This window comes from Chrysochloris asiatica, unplaced genomic scaffold, assembly GCF_000296735.1.
Source record: "Chrysochloris asiatica unplaced genomic scaffold, ChrAsi1.0 scaffold00041, whole genome shotgun sequence".
Classification (NCBI taxonomy): domain Eukaryota; kingdom Metazoa; phylum Chordata; class Mammalia; order Afrosoricida; family Chrysochloridae; genus Chrysochloris; species Chrysochloris asiatica.
This window is the reverse complement of record NW_006408559.1, coordinates 237,477-263,805: the sequence shown is the minus strand read 5'-3', so window position 1 is coordinate 263,805 and position 26,329 is coordinate 237,477. Positions and strand designations below refer to the sequence as shown.

Below are 26,329 nucleotides of genomic sequence, written 5' to 3'. Positions count from 1 at the left end.
GAAAAAGAAAAACAATGGCATTCGGAAAGAAATGACTCAGGTTAGTACAAGAGGCCCTTATTCTTCTAGGAGGGCATGGACGGCATACAGCTCTTCCTCACATGGAAAACTGAAAGGCACAATGACTACCAAGGAGTCGGTATTTTTTTGAAAACTATACTAGGGTCATAAAGAACCCAAAAAAATCAGCAAGAGAGTCCTTTGTTTTACCAAGAATTTTGAATTACCAAGAATATCCCTTTGTCAAGATTATAGTGAAAGAAGAGCTAGTAAATGAAGGGAAGAGTATTCCACACCAGGCAGGATGGTGACTCTGACAGCTTCTGAAACACGTGCAGGATCCACAGGTGTGAGCACTCATCGACAGGCACACGAGTGGGTCCCCTCATGCTGTGGAAGCTGAGACACTGGTGCCACACCTACTGAGCTAGCACCACCCACCACCTGCATCACTACAATGGACTGAAGAGGGAGCAGAGGCAGTAGAACATGAAAGTCATGGAAAAATACTTGGATGCCAATCCAAGTAGTTACACACTGATTTACTCGGTTTCACCTCAGAGTCCTTAATGAATCATGACAGGAAAAGCAGGGCTATATTAGAGTCTACTAAAACAAATGTACTGAAGCAAAAACAAAACTCACACCCGCCATGTAGCTGAAAACACATGGCAGATGATCAGCATCATGGATCTGCTAGCAAGCAACCAACCCAAGAGAGGAGTACACACCCAGCATTCCCCGTTTACAAACGAAGAAACAAATGCTCACAATTAGGCATTTCACTAGAATTAAATCTAGGGATTGAATCAAACAACTGGACTAAAGATTAGCAAATGCAACAAAGCACTGGATTTGCATCCAGCCTTATTTATCTATGTTCTAGAAGCCCCTCCACCCTGTCATATTATGGAATCTCTGGGATGGTCAAACAATAGTGCGGACCAAGGAGACGATTTTACCTCCATTATTTTCCTCAGACTGTGACAGGCTGCCTAATCAGCTTCCGTGCACACAGGCACACAGGCACCCACACTCCTTCTCGGTGCCTCTTAATCACCATGTGCCACGCTAAACAGCTGCAGAGGTCTGAAGGGAATTGGCAGAAATGTGCACTGATGTGCTAGCCACCCCCTTGAGGCAGCAACTGCCCTGCCTGCTTCTGCATGCCAGAGCTAAGAGGTGTTCACTGTCAGAGCTGACAGGCCCAGAAAATAGGCTGGTGCTTTCAGGTGGTGAGTCAGGAAAAGCCGTCTGCATCAGGAATGTTCCGGCCCAGCAGAGCTAAGCCAAATCCTACTCCCAACTCTGGGAGACAGTAGTCATCATTTATACAATGTCACCGTGGGGGACAAAATTTGGACTCAGCACAAGTAGAATCTAATCAACGCTGATGCAGAGTAATCAACAAACAAGGCTTCTCCCACTAAGCAGGAGCCTAACTGCCCTGGAATGGCCACCATACTTGACACTAGAGGTCAGTCCTTTTGTTCTGAGATGGAGAGATTTGCAAAGGCCTGCATACAGACATGGCCTTCCAGGGTCATTCACCAGCTGGGGGACCACCCATAGCTGAGGTCTATGTTCTGGAGCTGAAACAGAATCAGGTCATGGAACTAGCTGAAGAAAGCAGATGGATGCTGCAACACATGCCACAGAACCAGGTGCACGCTTACCAAATAGGTGGTGTCACTCGTTTCAAAGTGACGTTGGAAGGATTTCAGCAGAAACCTCCCCTGGGGAGGGGATCCCGTGTTTGTCTCTATGCTATTGTTTATGAGCCAATAAATGAGTGACATGATACCAACTGGGTGAAATAGAGATGTCAGACAAGAGATGAGATAACAGGAGAGCTAGAAATTCAAAGAGGCTTAAAGGCATCATTCGCTCTGCACTTTATGAATGAATACAGCATTCTGTCAAGTTTTATACAATGACAAATGAGCCTATTCTCCAAAGGAACTCATTGTAGGGAATCCAGCTTGGTGTCTCTACCCCAAAATTAGCCATTTAATCTTCTGCCCAACTTTAAAACCTTTTGCTACAATTCATCATCCTGGTGCTTCTGCAATATAATAAAGCTGGTTATTTTTATATTTATGATACATTACTTTGGTATTAGTTCAAAAGCTAGGCCCTTATCAAACCTGTCATATCATTAATAGTTTAAAATTCTGCACTTAGGTAAAGAACTCGAAGATGGCTGTAATGTATGTGTCAAGGCCAGACGTGGAGGCAAATGGTCCTAGCTTTCTGAAGATATAATAAAAATCGACCCAAAACATGATGCTTCCCTTAGAAACCCCACTAAAGCAAGTAAGCCAAAGATGACTCACAGTCCCTTCCTAAACAGATTTGCTTCAATTGCTATCACAGGAACCATCTCATTCATTTCCTTTGTTTATCCAAGACAGAGAACTGCCCAAGACACTTGGGGCAGGTGGTCAGGAGGAGTAAGTAGATGCTCAGAGGCTCACGACCGTCCATTCAGAATGGCTCAATCTGCCACTGGTCAGAGGGCACGCTGCTAGACCCAAGAACACAAAGAACTGCACACTGAGGCCTGTAAGCTGTTGTACCAGACCAGAAAGTCAATGTGGTCCACCAAAAGCTCCACTTGAACTATCAGGATGCCACACAACCCTACTCCAAAAAACAGCTCTACAGCCTCTGCAGTATGAGAGAACTTCAAAAAATTCATGGGAAAATTCCATCTTCCTTTAATTCCATTTTTCTACAAACTTTCTCAAAGTCCCTCGTCTAAGCTGTGGTGAGTTTTCCAGGCCAGAAGTAGAAGGGTGCGCACACCAAGCTTGCATTTTAGCACGCACACTCCTCTGCCCCTGCAGCAGCCAACCTGGGCCTCAGAAGTAGGGGCGGAAGAAAAAAGCAGCAGCCTTCCCTCTCCTGCAAATCCCATCGCACCAGACTTTTAATGGAGGTAGCTGGAGAGAAGAAGAGAGCCAAGTGGATGGAGCTCAGGGCAATATGCAATTATTGAAACTGGAATTGAGCCTGGGCCCTGGAAAGAACATGCAGTGAGAGCTCTGGCAATCACGCTGTGGTCAGGGCCCCAATTTTAAACCTCTCCCAAGGGACACCACTTCCTGCAACAGAGGCACGCCTCACTTCAGAGCAAAGTAATCCTGCCAGACTCAGTGGAGGAGTGGCCCAGCTGAAAGAAGCCCCCACAGGACGAGATAAAAGCCCAAACACCGGCAGGTATGTCTCTGTCATCGCTTACCTTCTTCCCAATTAGCTTCTTTCGAAGGAATTCCCGGGCCTCAAACATATAGGGAATGTCATATAGGGGACGTAGCTTCTTGTTCTTATCCTAAGAACAAAATAAAATACCACATCAAAAAGATGAGAAAAGCTACCATTATCACAAATACAGAAATTACTTTTAAAAAGTGCTAGAATAATCAGTGAACAATAAAAAGCAAATATAATGCCTGTTTGTAATGTTTTACAAAGAGCAACAATAACAACCACCATTGCCAGGGAGCAGATTCTGACTCACAGCGACCCTGTCTGTGTAGGGTTTTCATGACTGTAAATCTCTCCCGGGCCAGAAACCCGCATCGTCCTCCAGCAGACAGGCTGGTGGATTTCAACTGTCAACCATGTGTTAGTAGTCCAATGTTTATGCTACAACAGCACAAGGTTGTGTTTTACACACACACACACACACACACACACACACACTACAGACTCAAAAGTAAGTAATGGAATAGTTGCAATCACTCAAACTTGAAACAAAAGGTTCATCAACAGGAAAATGGATCCAGGAGAAGCTGAAGATGTCCTGGTGATGCAGTGATTAAGCACTCAGATGCTCACTAAAAGATCAGCGGTTCAAACCCACAAGCCACTCTGCAGTCAAAAGATCATACAGTCTGGTTCTGTAAAGATCACAACCTTGGAAACTCTATGGGTCAGTTCCTCTCTATCTCATTGACTAACTATGAGTCAGAGTCAACTCAATAGCAGTAGGTTAGACAACTTCATAAGTATTATTGTTGTTACGTGCCATCAAGTCAGTTTGACCTATAGCGACCCTGTATAGGGTTTCCTAGGAGCAGTTGGTGAGCTTGAACTGCCAACCTTGCAGTTCAAACGGCTTTGCAGTCTGGCATATTAAGCCACAGCACCATACCAGGTCTCCTCATAAGTATTAGGGTCCTCCAATGTTGTTGTCATTGTTAAGTGCCATTGAGTTGGTTCCGACCCATAGCGACCCTGTATAGGGTTTCCAAGGAGCAGCTGGTGAGCTTGAACCGCCCACCTTGCAGTTGAAACGGCTTTGTAATCTGGCGCACTAACCCACAGCACCACCCCAGGGCCCTCCAAAACTTATATATAATCTAAAAATCCAAGTCTGCTACTCCATAAGCATTTATGGTGTGGCACAGTAGGATAAGCACCAGACTGCGAACAGGTAAGTTAGAGGTTCAAAACCATCAGCCACTCCTTGGAAATCCTATGTGGGGTCACTTGACTCTTGACAACAAACAAACCAAGTCTTACAACCTAGCAACACAATGTTAATAGAAGTCCTACAAAGATGGAAAACTTAGCCATACCCAGCAGTTTGGATTAACTGCTAAATTCTGTGATACAGACTAGGGACTGAGTGTAATACGAGGTCAGGAAAGCAGAAAAAAAGAAAGAAGTCATCAGAACAAGGTGGGACTTACATAGGAGTTTGCAGGATAGAAATTAAAAAGGAAGAAAATAAGAGTTAGAGGGGAAAAAATACCAGAACAAGCAAAAGAAGATAGGTGGGAATCAACAATATCTGAATACACACACACACTCTCTCTTCTTTAACTGTCTCATGGGCCCATGACTCCTCCTCAGAGATGTTACTGCTCTAAGTAAACTAACTATGGGATGATGAGAGAAAGCTAGATGAAGATGCCAGGAGAGTGGCGAGGTATGGGACCATTTTAAGCAATGAATTTACGGAAACTAACAGAGTGGACAAAGGAGCTGAGAGGAGGAATCCCGGATTCTGAGTCATGAGAAGTCGGTCTGGGTAGGAGTGCCTAGGGTGGAAGAAGTATACAGGAAATGAGGAGACAAACAAGACCAATTTAATGTCTTCAATGTCTCCCTCCCACTAAACCGGAAGTTCCAGGAAAAGAGTCAAACACAGTATTTTCCCTCAAAGTACATGTTCAATAAATAAGAGTTGAAGTCATTACAAAGTAAATATGCAGTAAAGATCAAGAATGCTGGGAGAATAGGATTTGATTTACAGATCTGGGAGTCTCCAGTACACAGGTATAATTAGGAGAAAATTGAAGACTTACGCCTGACCTGGGTGGCTACCATTCCTTCCCCATCCTGTGTGATTAGCCCACAGAACTTCACCTTTCCCATATCAGGCAACACAAGGGAGCTTTGTACAATCCGTTATATACTTTTATATACATTACAGACACACATATATACACATATTGTTCAAAAATTATTTCTTTCTTCAATGGCCGACTACTTACAAAGGAAGAACCTACATCATTTTAGTACCATTTTTATTTTATCCTAATGACAGTCATAGGAATCAACAGACTCTAAATAGATGTTTCCTCTCAGATGCTACGTAAACCTGCGTGCCCAGAAAGTATCATTTAAACATTTCAATTCACTCATATAAATAAGATCTCTAATGTGAGTGTAGATAATTCTTCGGTTACAACAAAAGCTTAACACCACACACATCATCCACCTGTCTTCTACCTCATCTGGTTACTACACACACACACACACACACACACACACAGCCACAGCATCACTGCAGTGCTTTAGCAGGAAGCCATGGTAGCCAAAGAAAAGAAGGGAAGGCTCCACTCCTTCCCACCGATGACACACATTCTGTGGAGACACTGGGTGCCAGGCTCTCACTGTGCTGCTGCTGGTGTATCATGTCCCCTGGCCTCCACAAAGTTAGTTTTACTAATGAGAAAGGAAAGTAGTACATGTGAGAATCTTAAAGGACCAATGACATTGAGGCTTTATAATGAAAGGAACTAACTAGGAAAACAGACCATGTGGGATTGTCAGGGCTGCAGGGAGTACTGGCAACTCAAGGAATAGATGCGTAGGGTTAGGGAACTTCCATAAATGCCCTGAAAGCCAAATGTCAATCATGGCTCACAAGTTAGAGGCTTACTAAGGAACCACACGCAACCTGTAAACCCGAACATTGCGTTCACGAGGACACTGACTTGCTGCAGTAAGAATGTTTGCTGGCTAGTATCTGCCAGGTGCCAGTAATAAACAGGATTTTTAATAAAGACGAAATCAATGGTTATCAGAACCAGCCCTCAGGAATAAAGTACCAACAATGTATTCCTATTCACCAAGCAGAAGACAATCCATTTACAAGTAGCTGTGTGATTACATAAACATAACTGAGCAACACTTTTCAAATGAATTAAACAAAACATCAATATATACCTTATACAGCCGTAAAGATTTACACCCTTGGAAACCCTGTACAGGGTCGCTATGGGTCAGAACTGACTCGACGGCACTTAACAACAACAACAGCCTTATAATCTGTCACCGAACCTGAATTTCTGAAACTTACCCTGCTTACTACTCCTTGGAAGCCCTGTTCAGGGTCACTATGAGTCAGAACTGACTTGACTGTACTTACCAACAACAACCACCTTTCTACTATGAACAGCAAAGGAATGCCTGTCGTCTAGGACTCCCAAAACCAAGAATGCTCTCAGTAAGAAATACAGTTCCAACAAGCATTCCAATAAAGGAAGTGCAAAGCATGAACAACACCTGGATGTGGGAGATGACTCTCTAAACAATGATCTGTTCTGAATATATCCATCCCCACGGGACTGGGCCATGCCAAAATATCCTCAAAAGCATTTAAGAAAACGAACAGTGTATCAACACCTAAATAAAATAAAATAAAAAACAGGGTAAATTCAGAGTCTGATTATGTGTCTTTCATGAAGGTGGAAAAGAATTAATAGCACCAGCAGAAAACAAGGCATCACAAGTGAAAACAGAATGATCTTGTTACTCTGAGCCTTCAGAGCTAGTAGCTATTGACATCTGCAAACATCTTACAAGAGAGAGATTAGAAGTCCCCAAGAAACTACAAAATAAAAGCAATTCCTCCAAATTACCAGGTACATAAAAGCCTTTGAAAGCTCTAAGAGGCAATTGAGGTATGGAATGTATTCTGAGAAAACAGGACTTTGGCTGAATCTTGCCTGCTAGAAGAGACTGTCAAGTTTAGATTCTAATTTACATGGAAATATTTTTTTAAAAAAATAAAAATAGAAAAGAATGCTTGCTTTACTGGGTGGGTGGCTAATACACAACCCAATATGTGTTATAATCACTGTTCATCCTGAGAGATAACATTGGACGCAGGCTCTGCAATGACTCACTTTAGAGACAAGAGTGATAATTCCAGTCATCTGCACCCCTAACCAGCTTAGGAGGGGCCTAACTCCCACATCTCTGCATCTGAAGACAGTCTTGGCATTGCTACAGGAAGTTATTTTTGGTTGGAGACCCTGGTCCATGTACCCGTGTGGGGAGAATAGAAGGAACTCCAATCAAGTCCTTTTCCTCAACTCGGGACCACACTGGAGAAGGATATCATGTTTGGTAAAGTGGTGGGTCACAGAAAAAGAGGAAGACCCTCAACGAGATGGATTGGCCAACTGGCAGCACCGATGGACTCAAGCGTGGCAACAATAGTGAGGTTGGCCCAGGATCAGGCAGTGTTTCATTCTGCTGTGCATAAGGTCACTATGAGTCGGTACCAACTCAATGGCACCTAACAACAACAATTCAACCCTACTTCTATCTAGTCCATTCTTAAAAGCTTTAGTGAGGGTGTCCAGTTTGTCTAGTGATTGTTAGAGAGTTGGACCACCATTGTGGGTTGCTAATAATCGACTGTAGTCCAAAAAATGCCTTGTGAAAAATGTTATACCCTATGTAACAGCAGAGTAACCTAAAATAAAATTACATTTTATAAACCATTTAACAAAAAAAAAAAGCTTTAATGATACAAATATAATGACCTTGGGATGGTGCCGAATTTCTGAAACCAGGTTGAATAGACACAAATATGAAAGATGGTTGATAAATGAGGCTCCATTAACATTTAAAAAACTCTCCACTGAACAAACATCATGAACAAAGAACTCTCAGACTCTTGGCAAGTAATGGGTAAAATGGATAAAGAGACAGAGTCGGGTGAAGGAAATGGAGTATGGGCCATAGTATTGGTGTGATCAGTACATCTCATTGAGCAAAGTTTACTCAAGATGTAGTGATGTGAAGAAAGACAGAGAACAGTCTATGTATGCAGAGACCTTAAGTTAGAAGAAGCATGTCTGGTGAGTTCAAGGAATAGCAAGCGAAGACCACTGTGACTAGAACAAAGTGAACCAAGGAATGATAGGAGAGGAAGACTGAGGATGGAATTACTTTGGCTGCTGTTTGGAGAATAGTCACTGTAGCAAGGACAGGGTGGGCCTAGGGAGACCAATTACAGCAATGTGGACTGGAAAGGTTCTGAAAGTAGAGATGGACTGTGAGGTGTGAAACCAAGGTCTTTCATTGAGCCTGGAGGTACTGATAGAAGTGGTCATCTTTGAGATGTGCAAACAGCAAGGAAAGCTTCCCGAGGGGAGGGTTGGGTATGAGGAGGAGTTGAGTCATGCACATGCTGTCAGCTATCTGTTAGATATCAAGTGCTATTGAGAAGGCAGGCAACTGTAGAAGTGTGGAGTTCGGAAGAAAAAAATCTGAACTGGAATATACATTTGGGAGTGGATGGCATAGAGATGATATCTAAAGTGAAGATATTTGTAAAAACCAAGAAGTGAGTTAAAAGGAATGGAAGCCAAGAAGGAATCTGCAAAGACGACTAAGAAGGAAAAAAGTGGTGAGTTGGTTAGAGGAAACCAGAGCGTTGTGCCTGGAATCTAAAAGAAAGCCAACTGAGAAGAGAAGAGTTGGAAAAAAGTGGTTGGATTGTATCAATCAACAGTTGTGTCACAAAGGACTCCAAGAAATTCTGTGGTAGCCGGCAGGGAGAAGCTGGTTATGTTTGTTATTTTAGGTGGAAGAAATACCAGACAATGATCCAGTGGTAAGCAAACAAAGATAACATCGAAGAGCAACCTACTAAAACAATGTCCTTAAATAGTAAACAGAGGAAGTGGCTTTCAATAGGGGTAACCTATGTCGGTGCGGTTCAAGCTCACCAGCTGCTCCTCGGAAACCCTATACAGGGTTGCTATGGGTCCTTCCAACGCAACCACACTTCACAACAACAGCATGTCAGTGTTCAAATCCACCAGTCATTCTACAAGAAAAAGATGAGACTGGCTGCTCGCATAAAGATTAACCGTCTCAGAACACTACATAGGGTCACTTTCGGTCAGAATTGATGCAACGGCAGTAGGTCTAGTTTGGGTTCTAACTCATCTGGTAAAGAGTCCTGCAAGTATAGCAGTTAAAGAGATTTGCTGCTAATTCAAAGATCAGCTGTTGGAACTCACCAGCAGCTTCACAGGAGAAAGATGTGGCAGTCTGCTTCCATAAAGACTTACCGACTTGGCAGTCCTATGGGGCCATTCTACTATCCAGTAGGGTTACTAAGAAGTCCTGATTCATATACCCATTTATACAACAAATACTTCCAGCATACTTCCTATCATTTTGAAGGCCCTGTCCCAGCTGTTCCAGAATATGGAACAGAATATTCTGTAATCCATGACATCCAGAATAAAAGACATGCTCTCCACATTCATGGAGTTTACAATCTGTGCTTTCCTGTTGATGGTAGGAATTACACAGGTCTAAGAAAACACTGGTGTGACACTATAGGATAAGTACTGGATTGTTAATCACGAGATCAGTGGTTCAAAACCACGAGCCACTCCTTGGAAACCACACACAGGGGATCACTATAACTTGATGGCACTAACAACAACAATAGGATTACTATGAGTTGGAATGGACTTAATGGCAACAGGTCTGGCTTATCCCCAAACCAAATCCACTGCTGGCAAGTTGATTCCAAGTGCTTTTGAGTCGGTTCCAACTCAGTACAACCCTGTATACGGTTTCCAAGGTTGTAAATCTTTGGGGGAGCAGAAATCCTCATCTTTCTTCTGCTGAGGGGCTGCATGGGCTCAAACCACTGACCTTGTGGTTTGCAGTCCAGTACTTGCTCTACACAGCCACTGAGCAGCCCCTATATCAAGATTGAGAGAGATTCTTTATATGCAACTATGAGTAATAATCAACTTAACTACAATAGGTATGCTTTATAGCTACATTGTGGTTAAGTGCCAATGAGTTGGTTCTGACCCATAGCGACCCTATATAGGGTTTACAAGCAGCAAATGGTGAGCTTGAGTCACCAATCTTGCGTCATACAAGGACACCTATATCTAAAAAAATAAATAAATAAAAATTAGGTTTTCAATTAAAAAATGGGCACAGAACATGAATAGACACTTCACCAGTGAAGACATTCAAGCAGCCAACAAACAAGAAGTAATGATCACATTCATTAGTAGTTTGTTTTTTCCGTTAAGTGCTGCTGAGATGCAAATCAAAATAACAGTGAGATATCATCTCACACCAGCATTAACAGTGACGCTCAAAAAAAAAAACAACAGCTCCTTCTAAAGGTGTGGAGAGACTGCGACCCTCCTACATTGCTGGTGGTGGGACAGTAAAATGGTTCATCCCTCTACTTGGTATATTTTGTTGTTAAGTGTCGTCCAGTCAGTTCCGACCCATAGTGACCCTGTATAAGGTTTCTGAGGAGCTGTTGGTGAATCTGAGCCAGGACACCAGTAGATATATGCATATCAATGTTCATCACAGTACTATTCATAATAGCAAAAAGAATTTTTGTGCCATAAATGGGAAAATGGATAATCAAACTTTGGGACATACATACATACAATGAAATACTACGCAACGTTGAAGAATAATAGTCAATCCGCAAAACACCTCATAAAAATGGATGAATCTGGAGGGCATTACGCTGAGTGAAATTAGTCAATCAAAAAAGGGTAAATATTGTACGAGACCATTGTTGTAAAAGCTTAAAAGAGGGTTTTCATCCTCAATGAAACATTCTTTGATGGTTACCAGGGTGGAAAGGAGGGGAGAATAATTCACTAGCTAGAGGGTAGACAAGCCAACAGAAAGGGCAATATACAAGAAGAGGGAGGATGGCATTAGAATTACAAAGATGTGAAGAAACAGGGAGGTATGCACGGGGTTACAGGTAAATAGTATTACACACACAACCTTGTAAAACAGCGTTCTGTGCATAGATGCATGGATTGAGAAACAAGCTGAATGGGTACAAGAGAAAGAGCGGAATATATATGTACTTATATATCCCACATATATATGAATTTGAAGGAGCTCTGTAGCGTAGTGGTTACGAATTGGGCTGTGAACCGCAAAGTCAGCAGTTCGAAACTACCAGCTGTTCTGTGGAAGAAACATGAGACTTTCTGCTCCCGTAAAGATTTATAGCCTCAGAAACCCTGTACAGGGTCACTATGAGTCGGAACCGACTCCATGGCACATAACAACAACAACATGTGAATTTGAAAGAGGATATTTATACATGAATACCTTTCTTGCAAACACAGCTATGAACGTGGTGGAGCATGGGGGGCAATGATGAAAATTTCCTTTATATTATCAACATCTTAAAGTAATGAGTTACTGGACCTGAGGGCTCAGGACCAAAGTCTCAGTGGACACCATGGTCAACTGGCAAACCAAGTTCACAAAGACAATGTTCTACATCCAGCTGGGGTGAGTAGTGTCTGGGATATTGAAACCATATGAGCAGCTGTCTAAGGAGCAGCTATTGGTCTCTCTATGTGCGGAAGAAAGAACTGCAGATGCTTCCACTCAATTAGTCCAATGGACTAATGGAACATGTGAACAACAATCTCCACGACTATGAGACCAGAACTAGACGGTGACCAGCTACCACCACAAACTGCTCTGGATGGAATTAAAGGATCCTGGATAGAGTGGAATAAAATGTGGAACAAAATGAAATAACAAAACAAACTGAGTCTACTGGTCAGAAACAGACTGAGAAACCTGAGACAATGGCCCTCGACCACCCTTCAGGTCCAGAAAGGGCCTCACCCTCGTGACCCAATTTTCAGGCAAGCATTAGCTATGTTTCTGTGTTGTTGTTAAGTGCTGGTGAGTTGGTTCCAACTCATAGTGACCCTGAAAGGATTTCCAAGGAGCAGCTGGTGAGTTTGAACCGCCAATCTTGTGATCCAATTCTTATCCTACAGTGCCACACCAAGACTCCAGATAGGTTTATAGAGGGACAACAATACTGGCAAGGTCTGCTCACTCAGCTTGGATGATCAATCATTCAAAATCAAAAGGGCAACATTCTCCTAAGAACAAAGTCAATTCTGACTCATAGTGCCACTACAGGACAGTGTAGAACTATCCCATAGGCTTTCCTGGTGTGCCACTCTGGCTTAATGCGCTGGACTCCAAGGGTACTCGGAAACTCAAGGTCACTCTAACACGCAAAGTCAGTGGTTCAAGCTGACCAGTCACTCCTAGGAAATCCTATACAGGGTTCTCTATTGGTCGGAACTGACTCGACGACACTTAACAATTACAGCAATCTTAACAAAAGGAGACTGCCACATCTTTCTTCCCACTAACCTGCCGATTGCTTAACCAATACATCTCCAGAGCACCTAATTAAAAATTAAATGAATAAAAGCAAAAATATAACTTTACCAATACCCAAGCAAATTTAACTTGAGATATACATGATATCCATTACACTGGGAAATTTTTGAACAGTGAGAAGGCACAGAAATGGGACTATAAATAATTAAGTTACTCTGGGTATCTGGCATATGCTACTTGGCAACACCCAGTTAAAACTGAAGGTATAACACCAAGTTAAAACTGAAGCTATTCATTCCAATAATTAAGACATTTCACTTGCACATAGGTATGTTTTATTTCAGCAAGCAATGTTGTATCATCTGCATATGGCACGTTGTTAGTAAGTCTTCCTCCAATCCTGATTCTATGTTTTTCTTCAGCTTCTTGAATTATTTGCTCAGCATACAGGTTGAATAAGTATGGTGAAAGAATACAACCCTGTCGCACACATTTCCTAATTTTAAACCATTCAGTGTTCCCGTGTTCTGTTCTAACAACTGCCTCTTGGTCTATGTACAGGTTCCTCGTGAGCACAATTAGGTGTCCCAGAATACTCATACTTCACAATGTTGTCCATAGCTTGTCATGACCCATGCAATTGAAACACTTTGCGTAGTCAATAAAGCACAGGTAAACATCTTTCTGAGAGTCTCTGCTTTCAGCCAAGATCCACTGGACATCAGCAATGATACCCCTCATTCCATGTCCTCTCCTGAATCTGGCTTGAACTTCTAGAAGTTCTCTGTAAATGTATGATTGCAACTAATTCTGTATTGTCATTAGTAAAACTTTACTCGCATGGGATACCAATGATATAGGTCCTATGATTTTCATATTGCATTGGGTCACGTCTCTTTGGAATGGGCACAAATATGGATCTCTTCCATCAATCAGTAGGTCAAATAGCTGTCTTCCAAATTTCTTATCATAGATGAGTGACTGTCTCCAGTGGCGCTTAACTTTGTTGAAAGATTTCAATTTGTATTCCATCAATCCCTGAGATACCTTATTCTTGCCAATTCCTTCAATGCACCTTGGACTTCTTCTTTCAGTTATCACTGACTTGATCATATATTACTCTCTTGAAATGGCTGAACGTCAACCATTTCATCTGGGTACAGTGACTGTGCATTCCATCTTCTTTTTGTTGCAGAAAGCATCATTCAGTAATTTCCCAGAGAATCCTTTAATAAGGCAAGTCGAGGCTTGAATTTTTTTTCTTCAGTTCCCTCAGTCTAAGAAATGCTAAGCATGTTCTTCCCTTTTCGTTTTCTAACTCTAGATCTTTGCATATTTTGTTATAATATTTGACTTTGTCTTCTCGAGCTGACCTTTTTAAATTTTCTGTTCAGTTTTTGTATCTCCTCATTTCTTCCATTTGCTTTAGCATCTCTATGCTGGAGAGTAAGTTTCAGAGTTTCTTCTGACATCCATTTTGATCTTTTCTTTTGACACATAAGGACCTTATATAGGGTTTCTAAGCAAAGATGTCAGCTTGGGGACTAAGGTGCTCATGACCCAAGCCATGGTATTTTCAGTAACCTCATGTGCATATGAAAGCTGGACAGTGAATAAGGAAGACCATAGAAGAATTGATGCATTTGAGTTCTGGTGTTGCAGAATATTGAAAGTGCCATGGGCTGCCAAAAGAGCCAACAGATCTGTGTTGGAAGAAGTGCAGCCAAAGTGCTCCTTGGAGGTCAGGATGGCCAAACTTCATCTCTCACACTTCAGACATGTTGTCAGGAGAGACCAGTCGCTGGAGAAGGATATCAAGTTTGGTAAGGTGGAGGGTCAGAGAAAAAGAGGAAGACCCCCCCAGTGAGATGGATTGGCAACAACTGTGAGGTTCGCCCAGAACTGGGCAGTGTTTCGTTCTGTTGTGAATAGGGTTGCTATGAGTCTGTGCTGACTCAGTGGCACCTAACAACAACTCAAGGCTTTCAACTGTACTTTATTAGTCAAAAGAAGGAAGCAAAGGCAGATCTGAAGTAATTATGGAATAATATCAAAGCTGATAAAAGAGACTACAGGCTTGTCATGTTGCTGTTAAGTGTCACGGAGTCAGTTCCTACCCATAGCTACCCCGCGTAAAGGGTTTCCAAGGAGCAAACTGGTGAGCTGGAACTACCAACCTTGCGTTCTAACTGACTTTGTAGTTCAGTTAGCCCACAGTGCCACACCAGGACTGTATCACTTAGGTTTATTATATTAGTTTATAAATTTGGTATGTTTTTTTATAAGTCAAAAACATTTAGGAAATGAAACGAACCCCCCCCCCAACCCTTGTTTGTTCATCTGCGCTCATCCTTCCCAGTGTCACATCTTTTTGTTCCTCTCTGCAACACAATAATTGGCCATTGTTTTTCTTCGTAACAAATGCATTAAATTCCCTTCTTTGTCTCTAAATACATATTTATTATGTATCCTTTCATAGACGGTGCCTTCTGTGAGGCAGAAGGAAGAATTTAACTACAAATGTGCCCTCACATAAACACATAGGGTCAAAAACGACTTTTGATTTTTGTTTTTTAAAGGAAACTCAAACTATAATATAGTAATTAATGTAGCCAAGTGGAATTAAACTCCAGGACGATCTAAAACTGACTGCTGAATTAAAATAAGAACCAACAGACATGATCAGATTAAAATGGATCCCGATTTCAAACAGTTAATAATGGACCAGTTCCAGTTGCCCTGCCTCAAATGGTATTTTCATAAACAAAGGCTGTGATTTCCATTTGAATTGTAGACTTAAAATAGGAACAGTGCCACATGTCCTGGGCATATTAACAATCAAGGACCTTTCCATTCCCTTGGCAGTGAGGAGACAGACCCCAGGGAAATAGCTATTGCTTTATGGTCCTTACCACATCCAATAGTACATTTCTCTAAAAGGCAGATCTAGTTAAGAAGCTACAAGTCAGCAGCTAGAAAAAGGCTCCAACTTGTAACCACCTTAGCTGAGTGGAAGAAATCTTTTATCACTATATCTAAAAGCCATACCTGCAAGTTCCACCATCCAAACCCCTTCTCAAGAATCCTTTCAAACAAGAAAAAGAAACCTGGTGAGATGCTATCAGATAAGCACTGAACTACTAATAGTAGTTACTAGTTCAGCAAGATTGGCAGTTCAAACATACCAGCAGCTCCTCAGGAACCAACTCGAGAGCATTAAACAACAGTAAGCAGCTTCATGTAATTCTCCCAGCTCAACATTCCTCTTAAAGGTAAATCACCCAGTTACTAGGGAGTCCATAGTAGAGCTGTCTTCCCTAGTCTTCAGTGGCTGATTTTTCAGGCAAAGATTGCCAGACCTTCCTTCTCAGGAGTCTGTGAGTGGATTCGAACCTCCAACCTTCTGGTTAGTGGTGGCACGCCTTCAAAAAGGTAAAGAGAGTCTCCTATAATAGAGACACCTTCTAGGTAAGGACCAAATGTACAATGCAATACACTGCACACATATCTCCAGAAAGCAAAGAAGAAAGAGTATAAAATCAAATTGTAAGAAATTGAAATTCAATATTTAAAATGTTCAGGTGTAAGATATGAATGGAGAGGGTATACAAGATACTACCTTCCCCCCTAAGTGATTCATTGCTTTCGCATGGCGTTCACATTGCTTAGTTTTCCTGAATGCCATAGATCAGGTGTGGGGAACATTTTTTTCTACCAAAATTTCTAACATCATCCATGCAAAACTATCAACTTAAAAATTAACCTGCTATTGAGAACTACAAGATCAGCAGTTCAAACCCACTAGCTTCTCAAAAACCCTATATAGGTTTGCTATGAATCGGAACGAACTGGACGGCTGTAACAACAACAGCAACATGTGGGGCGCGGCACTGTAGGACAAGCAGTTGACCATAAAGTAGGTTGGAACCGCAAGGTCAGAGGTTCAAACTCAACAGAAGTTCCTTGGAAGGGTAGCTGTGAGTCAGAACCAACTCAATGGCAAATTAACAACAACAACGTGATGGCTGGTACTTGGCAGAGCCAGACCAAGTGATTCCGAGGGCCTTAAACAGCCCGATCAGGCAGTGTCCTTCTGTGTGAGTGGGTGCTACGCGATGACACCTAACAACAAGGTACACCCGAGGGCCAGAGGGTCCATAATAAGGCATGTGAAAACACTCAAGAGTTGAGGTCTAGAACAGCTACTGCCAGCAGCCCTACCAAGTAGGCTTAATCCTACCAGCAATCCTATCTGGCCAGAGTCCTCAGTGCCTGCTGCAGTCAGGAAAGGAAGGCTTGGAGGGTGAGTAACTTGTGTGACACTACGGAACTAGGAATGGCAGAGCCGGGGTGCTGAAACGACACCAGAGGCCATCCCTGGTGGACTAGTCAACCCATTGGTGCTTGTCACATTTTAGTGGTATCTGTGGTGGAAAACCACCTGGGAGTTTTCACAAGTGCAGATGCCCAGCTCACAAGCAGACATTCGGATTTAATAGGTCCAGTGTGATTCCAAGAAGGTCTAGTGACATAGTACTTAAAGCATTTGCTGCTGACAGAATGGCTGATGGTCCAAACCTACCAACTGGTTGACGTAGGAGAAAAAAAGTCACAATCTGGTTCCATTTCAGAGAAACCCATGGAGCAGTTCTACTCTGTCCTAAAGGGTTGCTATGCATCAGGGCCAACTAGACAGTAGATTGGGGTTAGGGTGTGATTCCTATGAACGTGTGTTTTAATAAGTAACAAGGCAGTCTGTGAGCCACCGTTTGTATTCAAGGGAGCTTCAAAAAGTTCATGTAAAAAAATCCATTATCTTTTCATTACATTTTTCTAAAAAACTTTTTGAATCCCGCTTATATATTGGGCATCTGGCCCTACTTAAATCTAAAACAATCAAAGAAAAAAAGAGGATCAAAGGTTTAAAAAAGCATGAAGTGACACTGAGGGGCTCAATTACTATCAAAACGGTTAAATAAAAATATCGGCTGTGCTTCAGGTTAGGAACAGACCCAACCCTTGTGGCCCTATTTTTAGCTAAGCAGTAGACTGGCATACGGGGGAACAACACTAGTAAAAGGTATGCTCATCAAGGAATAGTCAACAATTCAAGATCAAAAGGGTACCGTTTACCTGGGACATGGTTCAGAGGATTTGGGAAGGCAAGTTGAATGGGAATCCGAACCACGGGGTGGAAGTGGGTAACCTGTTGCATGGCGGGAATTACAGTCATTGGGATGAAACAAAGTATGATGTGTTAGATGTAAAATTGATGCTCTGGTCAATAACCTTCACTCTGTTCACAGCAAAAAGTTTCAAATTAAAAAAAAAGGTACAAGAGAACATGAAAAAGTTCATGGAAAAATGTAATTAAAAGATACTGGAATTTTTTTTACAAACTTTTTGAAGCCCCTTTGTAAGTAAAGAAACAAAAATAAGCAGGTGGGAAAATAAACAATAGCTGGGCAGGCAATTCAGGGTTACCTCAATAGATGTTGTGTTGTTGGGTGCCACTGGGTGGGTTTTGACTATAGTGACCCTGTGTAGGAGTCCCCTGGAGGGACTGGTAGTTTTGAACAATGCACACCTTGAGGTTACCAGTCCAATACATATCCTACAGCACCACACCAGGGCTCAATACATGTGACTGAAAGTAATTCAGTGCTCCTGGAACTTCTATACAGATGACTTGGAAGATTCTAGTAGCTGAAGCAGACCTCCAACTCTTCCTCAAGCCTAACTCCTCCTAGAAAACAGGCGCAGACTCTGAGAAGCTGATACCTTGCCTGGGAAAGCAAGAGTAAGCACATCCGCTCCACCTTAGCCCACGGACTTTCAGTGCTCAGGACACTCGCCATGTTGGCCATCGAGAGGGAGAGCAAGTGGCAATTCCAAGCAACAGTCCCAGTTACAAATGTCTCCTAGCGACCTGCCAGAGTGAGAAGAGTTTCACTGGATCCGAAGAGAAAAAAACAAAGCTGGTGTCGTGTCCTTGAAGGAACTCGTCTGTTATCACTACAACACAGTATCACAGCATCAATTATATTCCATAGGAACTTGCACACACCAAAATTAAAGACCATTTGCAAGACCATCATGTAAGTGGGGGATAAAATAAATATATATATATGTATATACCTCTTGAGACTGCTCTTTTCTACTCAATTACATTAGCTACCTCAGAGTACTTTCTGAAGGACTTGCTATGTATTGCTCAGATGCAGGGAGGATGGAAGAGGGTGTAAAACAGGTCAAGCAGTGGGTCTTCCTTCCCGCCTCCCCAAACACACACAACAGCCTGTCAAAACTTTAATAATAAATACTTTAAAGGCTCGGACAACTCCAAAACTATTATCCAAGTTGCAAACCACATGGGGTCCTCTTGGCTTCGCTACAAACACTTCTTCAGGCATAGGAGCCGGTGGGCCAACACTACCGCTTCACAGACCTCAACGCCTGCAAGAAACAGCTGTGCAACCAGCAGCAAAGCAGCTCCTAGACCCAGAGAAGGTAACGACTCATGGATCCTGCCCCATCTTCCCTTCCTCTAATAGCCCAGAGACGGCTTCCAACAGGTACCAAGGCAAAACAGTTTCCCCCACCCACAAAGTGCTCTGAGAATAAAAACTCTGCTCCAAGGGGAGAACGAAGTCAGTGTCACCTTCCCTAGCAGAACAGTGAGAATTCAGCTGGCAAAACAGAGCAACTGAGATGGAAAGCACATAGGATCCTTAACGAGAACAAAGCTCAAGTTCAGCACTCCCAATGTCGACCATGAAAGGAGCTGGCCTGGACCTTGAAATCACACAGCAGATAATCAAGAGTAAATGTGCAGCTTCTTGATGATCAGTGGAGTGGAAGCCTGGGTTCTAAGAGACATTCATTCTTACATAGCTGCAGGCCTCCTAACTAGTGGCTTGACTTAGTTTCCTCAAGAAGAATCAGCAATGTAAGAATTCTTTGGCATTGTACGTGATTTTGAAAATGACTTTTAAAAGCATGTTAAAATCAGAAGCGGACAAAATCTATTAGAACAAATGACTGCAACTCTATGTTCACAGCCAAAGAACATTTCAGCAATATGAACTCCATGAGAAAACCAAATCTACTTTTAGGGTTGCCAAGAATCAAAGCTACATAGCTGAGTTAAATTTTACAACATCTAATAGGGAAGTTAACAAGAACTAAAATGTCGGGAGACAAAAGAGATAAGACAAGTTACAGCCCTAATCGTGTCTGGTCTTCTATTACCACAGTTTAATTACTTACATACAGGTCTTATCTCCTGGACCAGACCACAGGAGGGAAGAGAAATGTGAGAGAAAGAAAAGCTCGACAGTCCCCCAAAAGCGCCTAACAGAGTGCTACATTCCTAAAAGCGCTTACGTGCCAAGTGGGTCAGACCAGGAGCTACCATAAAGATTGACATGTGAAAACTCACAAACAGCTCTGAAGATCACTGGATTAATGAAACTGGTTAGTAAGATAAGAAGCGGGGCGGGGGCAGGAATGGGAGTGAAAGCAATATTCTGGTAGCTTCCTTCAACTGTGAGCAAATGCAACAAATGGATGCTACCTGGACAGCATGGGGCAGCTGAGCTCCTTCCCAATGGCTCCACCTCTGCCTCCTATCACCATGTGCATATGACTCAACACAAGGGAATGAAGATGAAAAAGCTTCTAGATGGAGTCCCACCACAGCGCCATGAACTCTAGGCTGTCTATAAGCATGGATGCGATAGTCATCTTAAAGGTAGTTCCACTGTCGTGTTAGGGGAAAGCGAACTTACAAATTCCAAACCATCAGTAGACACTATTTTGAAACGCTAACATGTTAAAGCAATCTTCTGTTCTCTCTACAACTACGAGGGGGCTTCAGAAACTTCGTGGAAAGAATGGAATTTTTCCATGCTATTAGCTGTCAGAATACACAAATGATATTCAGACTTCAAGTAGAGTCAACTGATATATCTCAAGTGTAACAGTCCAATAATAAAGAAATACAGTATTAAGCCACAACAGATACTAAGCTGCAATACAAAAGAAGGTAATTTACTAATGGAATCACCTGGTAGCACAGTTAACACATCTGCTGTGCAAGAAAGGCCTGGCAACCTACTTTGGAAAAATCAGTCAATCTTACAGAGCAGTTCTAGTCTCTGACACACAGGAGGTCACTATGAGCCATGGTCAACGTAATGTTTTTCAGTTTTTATTTCCAAATGTGGCATCTTAAGTACCAACTTCCTCCACAAATTCACTGGAGATTAAACTAAGACCCAGGGAGGGTATCAACTTTGCATTTTGAGAGTTTTAGATGGGAGAAGAAAGGGCAAGAAGAGTACAAGATTGCAGAGCCCTTCCTTTGTTCGAGAAAGCTAATCTACACAATGTCAACAGGCATGAAGTTTCCTAAAAGAAACATAGTCTTCTGAGGCTGTTCAAGAGCAAATGGTGTTAAAAAGAAATAAAAAAATAATTAGTGCCTCTATCTATGCAGCTAACAGTTCCGAAGATCAACTGCAGGCATGAATCAATGTTAAAATAGGACCTCCCTTTCCTGGAAAGGACACACACCCTCTATACATAAGAAACCAGAGTTTAAAAGCAAGGGGTGGGGAGGCTTGAGGAAAAAAGCCACCTCCCAAGACAAAAGTAGGCCTGGAGTCTGCAAGGTAACGGGGCCCCAGCGTGGCTGGCAGCGTGCGTCACAATGGGCTCTGCCCTTCTGGCACTTCTCCCCTTCTCACTAGAAGCTCAAAATTAACCAGTTGGCCCCAAATCATGTTTTCTAGTAATGGAGAAATCTTCTCTCACATTTCTTACCCTTCATACCCGGGCTAAAAATGGAGCACCGATGCCCTCAGAAGACAACCCCGTTACTTAAAGTACAGGCGACCAGCCAGATGAAACCCATCCAGCAGCCGGGGCCCACAAGCCCTCCCACAGCTCTCCAAGAGGAGGAAGGAGCCGGAGAAGAGAAAATAAATCTCTTACAATAGGAAACCCATTCTCTTTAACAGACAACAGGATGGGGTGAGCCCATTCAGAAAAGAGTATCACTGTGCTTCTTTGTGTGCGTCTGCTTTTCTTCACCATATTAAAATATAATAGTAATTATTTAAAGCTTCTTCCTGGAACTACACAAAAAGGAAAATGATCCTGGGTGTGACTCCATGATTCCGCAGGTGTCAGTGGCGCCTTCGCTGGAGTCACATCTGAACAGTAAAGGAGACTGTGTGCTGTAGATGCACCGCGGAGTTTCTGCCTCGGCTCCCAGGTCTCAAAGTCAGGCTGGTGGTCTAATGCTATAGATTTGTATTTCCATAAGCAAGGAAATCAAGCCTGTCCCCACCAGGACAGAAAGCATTCTAACCTAGTGAATAAAGATTGCTTTCTTTTACTGCATGTACTTGTGATCAGTCAGAAAGACTCCATGTCTCCCTCAGCACAACGGGGGGGGGGGGGGGGGGGGAGGGGGGGGGGGGGGGGGGGAGAGACAGAGAGAGTGTGTGTGTGTGTGTGTGTGTGTTTAGAACCCAGGCAAATGAAGTTACAAGCACTACAAATGGCACTGATACCCGGGTTCCATGCCCAGCTGGCAAGGTTGCTCCATGACATGGAAACAGGCCACTCTGTCTTCCTATGGGCAAGGGGCCTGCAGCAGTCCTGCCCCAAAACAGTCACTTCACTGCGGCATATTAGCTACTAAGCACAGTGCAAACAGGCTTGCAATGAGCAAGGAACACGCAGGCTTCATTGTGCTTACTGGTCGTAGTGAACATATTTACCTGAGTGCACATTGCATCCCAGGTGAAACTGCTCACTACAGATCAGTAATAAGCACAAGCTGGGTCATCTGTGTGAGTCTTCACCCTGCCGGCAGTTTGCACCTAGTGGATAAGAAAACAAAGTACCAGCATCCCCAAGTCAGTCTGGCAGGGGCCTGGGCACGAGCACAATGGCGCGCCACACAGCTGTCTGGGCCCATGGGAACGACAGGAGACTGAGCTGGTATCTTGGTGTGGGTTCAGTTTTCTCTCCTGCGATATGGAAGATCTCCCTACATTTCCTAATTCTCTCAGCCCTAAGAGAAACCTTACATCCTTTCATGGTGCCTTTTTAACAACATTTTGATGTCCCCACCCCACTGAGGCATCCACATGCTATCCTTTCCACTTGCTGGCTTTCCAATTTAACCCCATAACACAGAGGACTGGCTCCACTCTAGAGTTCTATGCTTCAGTGAAAAACAAAGTAAATGCCGCTAACCCATTGAGGACTCACTGCATATTGGTACGTTAAACATATTAATTCTAAGCCCCACAACAAGCCAAAAAGCTGGAAGTGTTACCTTTACTTCACAGAACACAGTAACGACCTGAGAAGTTAGGTGCCCGGATAAAGAACATGCCCAAGGCCACATACCTGGTCTGACCCTAGAGCCTACACTAACTAGTTTTACTTAGCTCTCTCCCAACCGTAGAGCCAGCAAGTGAGCTGCCAGGTTACCCAAGAGCCTTTCACTCACATATGCCTCTCCATGCAGCCCTGCTGAAAGACTTGAAAAGGTCAACATGTAATGTATGCCCACCAGAGCCATCCACTCCTGGGAAGCTCACTGCACTGAGAGGGGCTGGACATGCTAGCTTTGCCTCTTAGGAAGCAATTGCTGCTCAGGTGCACACCTAAAACTTCTGCTTTGTGATGCTGGGCTGGGGTGTCTGCAGGCCTTATTCCATTGCCAGCTGACCCCTGTGAGGCTCTGAAATATGGGGAAACTGGTCAGCTAGAAGAGAAAGGAGAGAGAAATTCTTCCTGCCCCTAGGAATGGCAGTTTGCTCTCCCGGTAGCAGGTGAATCCAACTCACCATTTCCCCAGTATCCTAGAAACAGCCTCAGATTCACCAGAAGCAGTGGGAAGCCAGTCCCTGCTAGGTGGTCAGGGTCTCAGTTCCATGAAGTTACGACTCACAGCTTAGGCCCACAAGCATCAGTGGAACAGACAACTGAGTCCAGTTTCAGGGAGTCCATCCTCCGCAAGTCTACATTTTCATTCTTCCTTCAACCATACAGGTGGGTAGCTGCTTACTACAGTTGATACCTCCATACCACACTAGGGTTCTCTTTCCACCTTTTTAGTGTTCTCATATCTGGTTAATGATTTCTCATATGAAATTTTCTCTTTTAAAGTAACTGGTATGGTTTCTGCCTGCTGACCGTATCCCTCCACACTAACCTCTCTATAGAGGTAAACAAAGAAACTACAGTCATTAGATAGCAGAGGTCTCTTGATAACTAACACTCTCCTGAGAAAATGCTGACTCTTACCCACTCTATAGACTATTTCCCCCCAGTGTGCCTCAAATGTGCACAAAGGAGCCAATAAAACTCAAAAGAGTTCATATGGAGAGTTGCCACAGTTAAAAGAGGTGCTGGCAGATAGATGTTAGAAAGATATAGCAACTGGCAACACAAACACCACATACATGGATTCTATAAGACACCTAAACTAGAGAGTGAGAAAGCAGAACAATGTACTTGATAAGAATACTCTTTTCTAATTGAGAAAGATACATTCTCATGGGTAGTGAATGAATCATTTTGTGGTTTTAAAGCCAACCATACTGAGGTTGCATTCATGACTTCTTAAATCAGGATCACAGTAAAGACAAAAGAAAGAAAGAAAGAAAGAAAGAAAGAAAAGTTAGCTTCAATGTGCCAATGTGGTTAAAAAGGTTCATAATAACCCCACTGCCACCAAGTCAATTCCAATGCACAGTGACCCTATGTAGGACTATAAATCTTTACAGGAGAAGACAGCCTATCTTTCTCCAGAGGAGCATCTGGCGGGTTTGGATGGCCGACCTTCAAGTTGCCAGCCCAAAGCCAGCCCACAGTACCACCAGGGTTCCTTGAATAAAAGGGATGGAAATTACTGAGGACTGGGGAGGATAGCAAAACTCACAGGAGGCCTGAAACATGGCAAGATGTTGTTTTTACTGTACTCAAGATCTGGGTTTCTTTTATCTGGAAGATACATGAGGCATACAATCACATTCAAATCCCCCATTAATATGAGAATTTTCAAATATAAAGCTGATCATTGGTTTACTGCAAAAAGTGATTACTTAGTCACTATTTATGGCTATAAACAGCCCTGGTCCCAACAACTAAATTCCAGTCTGTTTGATTCCTGGTAAGTCCCATGATTTGATCTTCTAGTCCTTTTTAAATATTATTTCCCCTGCCTGGATGTGACATGGTGTCACAGTGGTAATGATCTTGTCTACTCAAATGACAAGGCCTCTTGACTTCCTGAGCTCTCGAATCAAACAGCGGCTCTTCTCTCAAGGCACAGCTGACCCACGTCAGGAGCTGTGCTGCTCACATCCCAGATGTGATTGGGAGCTATTTGAGATGAGAAACAGCATCTTACTAACACCTTTTTGATCCCCTCTCTACCCATTTAATTCTCAGAACAATTCAGCACAGTCAGCAAGACCTACCTCTACATCGACAGATGAAGCCAAGGGTTCGACCGTTCAGACCTAGGTCAACACCCGGAGAAAATGGTACGTCTGAAAGTGAACACTCATCTAACTTACTACAAAATCTCATCTAACTTCACAATCAGGCTTCTATTTCAATGCATCTCACAACACTATGATACCTCTCCAACAGCTGAGATCAAGAGGAAAGTTGTCAATTTCCCCTTATCCAAGCACTGAACTCCTTATCCTGAAACAGAGGAGCTCAGGTATGAAAAGGCAAGGGAAGCTGAAGTCCTGATCATTCCCTTCACAGCATGCCCCCTGGAGAGGGCAAACACAAGGTGGTCTCCTCACTGAGAAGCTGAGCTCTGCCTCACCACTTAGTGACAAGATGCAGGCGGCTCCTAATAAATGTTGCTGAATGTGAGGAAACTATCCAGGGTCACTGCTAATGAGAAGTCAGAACATCCTGCTACCTCGCTACATGATGTTCACCTAATAAATCTTAGCGATCTGAACGCAGCCCAAGACCAGGAGGTTACAAGAAAAAAACTAAAAACAACAAATTCAGAACTGCCAGGCTTAAAATCCACATCACCATCACTACACTTAAAACCCACATCACCATCAACACACTTTAAAAGGGGTGTCTAACCAGTCAGACTTTGAATCAGTATTCATCAGAAATAAAAATAAAAAGAGCTACAGAAGTTTAAAAACAAACAGACAAAACCACTAATATCACTTTCTCATCATGGTCACATATTCTACTTACAATATTCCTCTTTTCGCCCTGATTTAGCTTTATTGATCTAACTTTGAACAAGCAGAAGTGTACAACAAAGAACGAAGGGTCAAGAACCAAAATGAAATAGGAAATCAAGAGAAAAACATAGATCAGCAGGGAATCAGGCCTGAAACACCTATCATGGCGACCCAACAAGTAGACAGTAGATGTTCCAGGCAGCGGACCTGCCTGCCCTGATGATTACAGTACGCTAAGGTTACCTAAACGCAGAAACTGTACTGTTTGCATTTGATGTACTGAGGGTCACAAATGTTTAGGCTATAATTACGGAAGGCAGGAAGCCATCACGCCTTGCAAGGACCATTTGGAGTGT

General features: G+C 42.9%; 1 protein-coding gene across 1 annotated transcript in view; it reads right to left on the bottom strand.

The window, feature by feature from the left end:
- Positions 1-26,329, bottom strand: part of SND1 (staphylococcal nuclease and tudor domain containing 1) — a 550,040-nt gene that overhangs the window by 343,470 nt on the left and 180,241 nt on the right. The window contains exon 11 of the mRNA XM_006861100.1: positions 3,245-3,334. Within this exon, the coding sequence (XP_006861162.1) occupies positions 3,245-3,334 (90 nt within the window). The remainder of the gene's footprint in view (positions 1-3,244; positions 3,335-26,329) is intronic.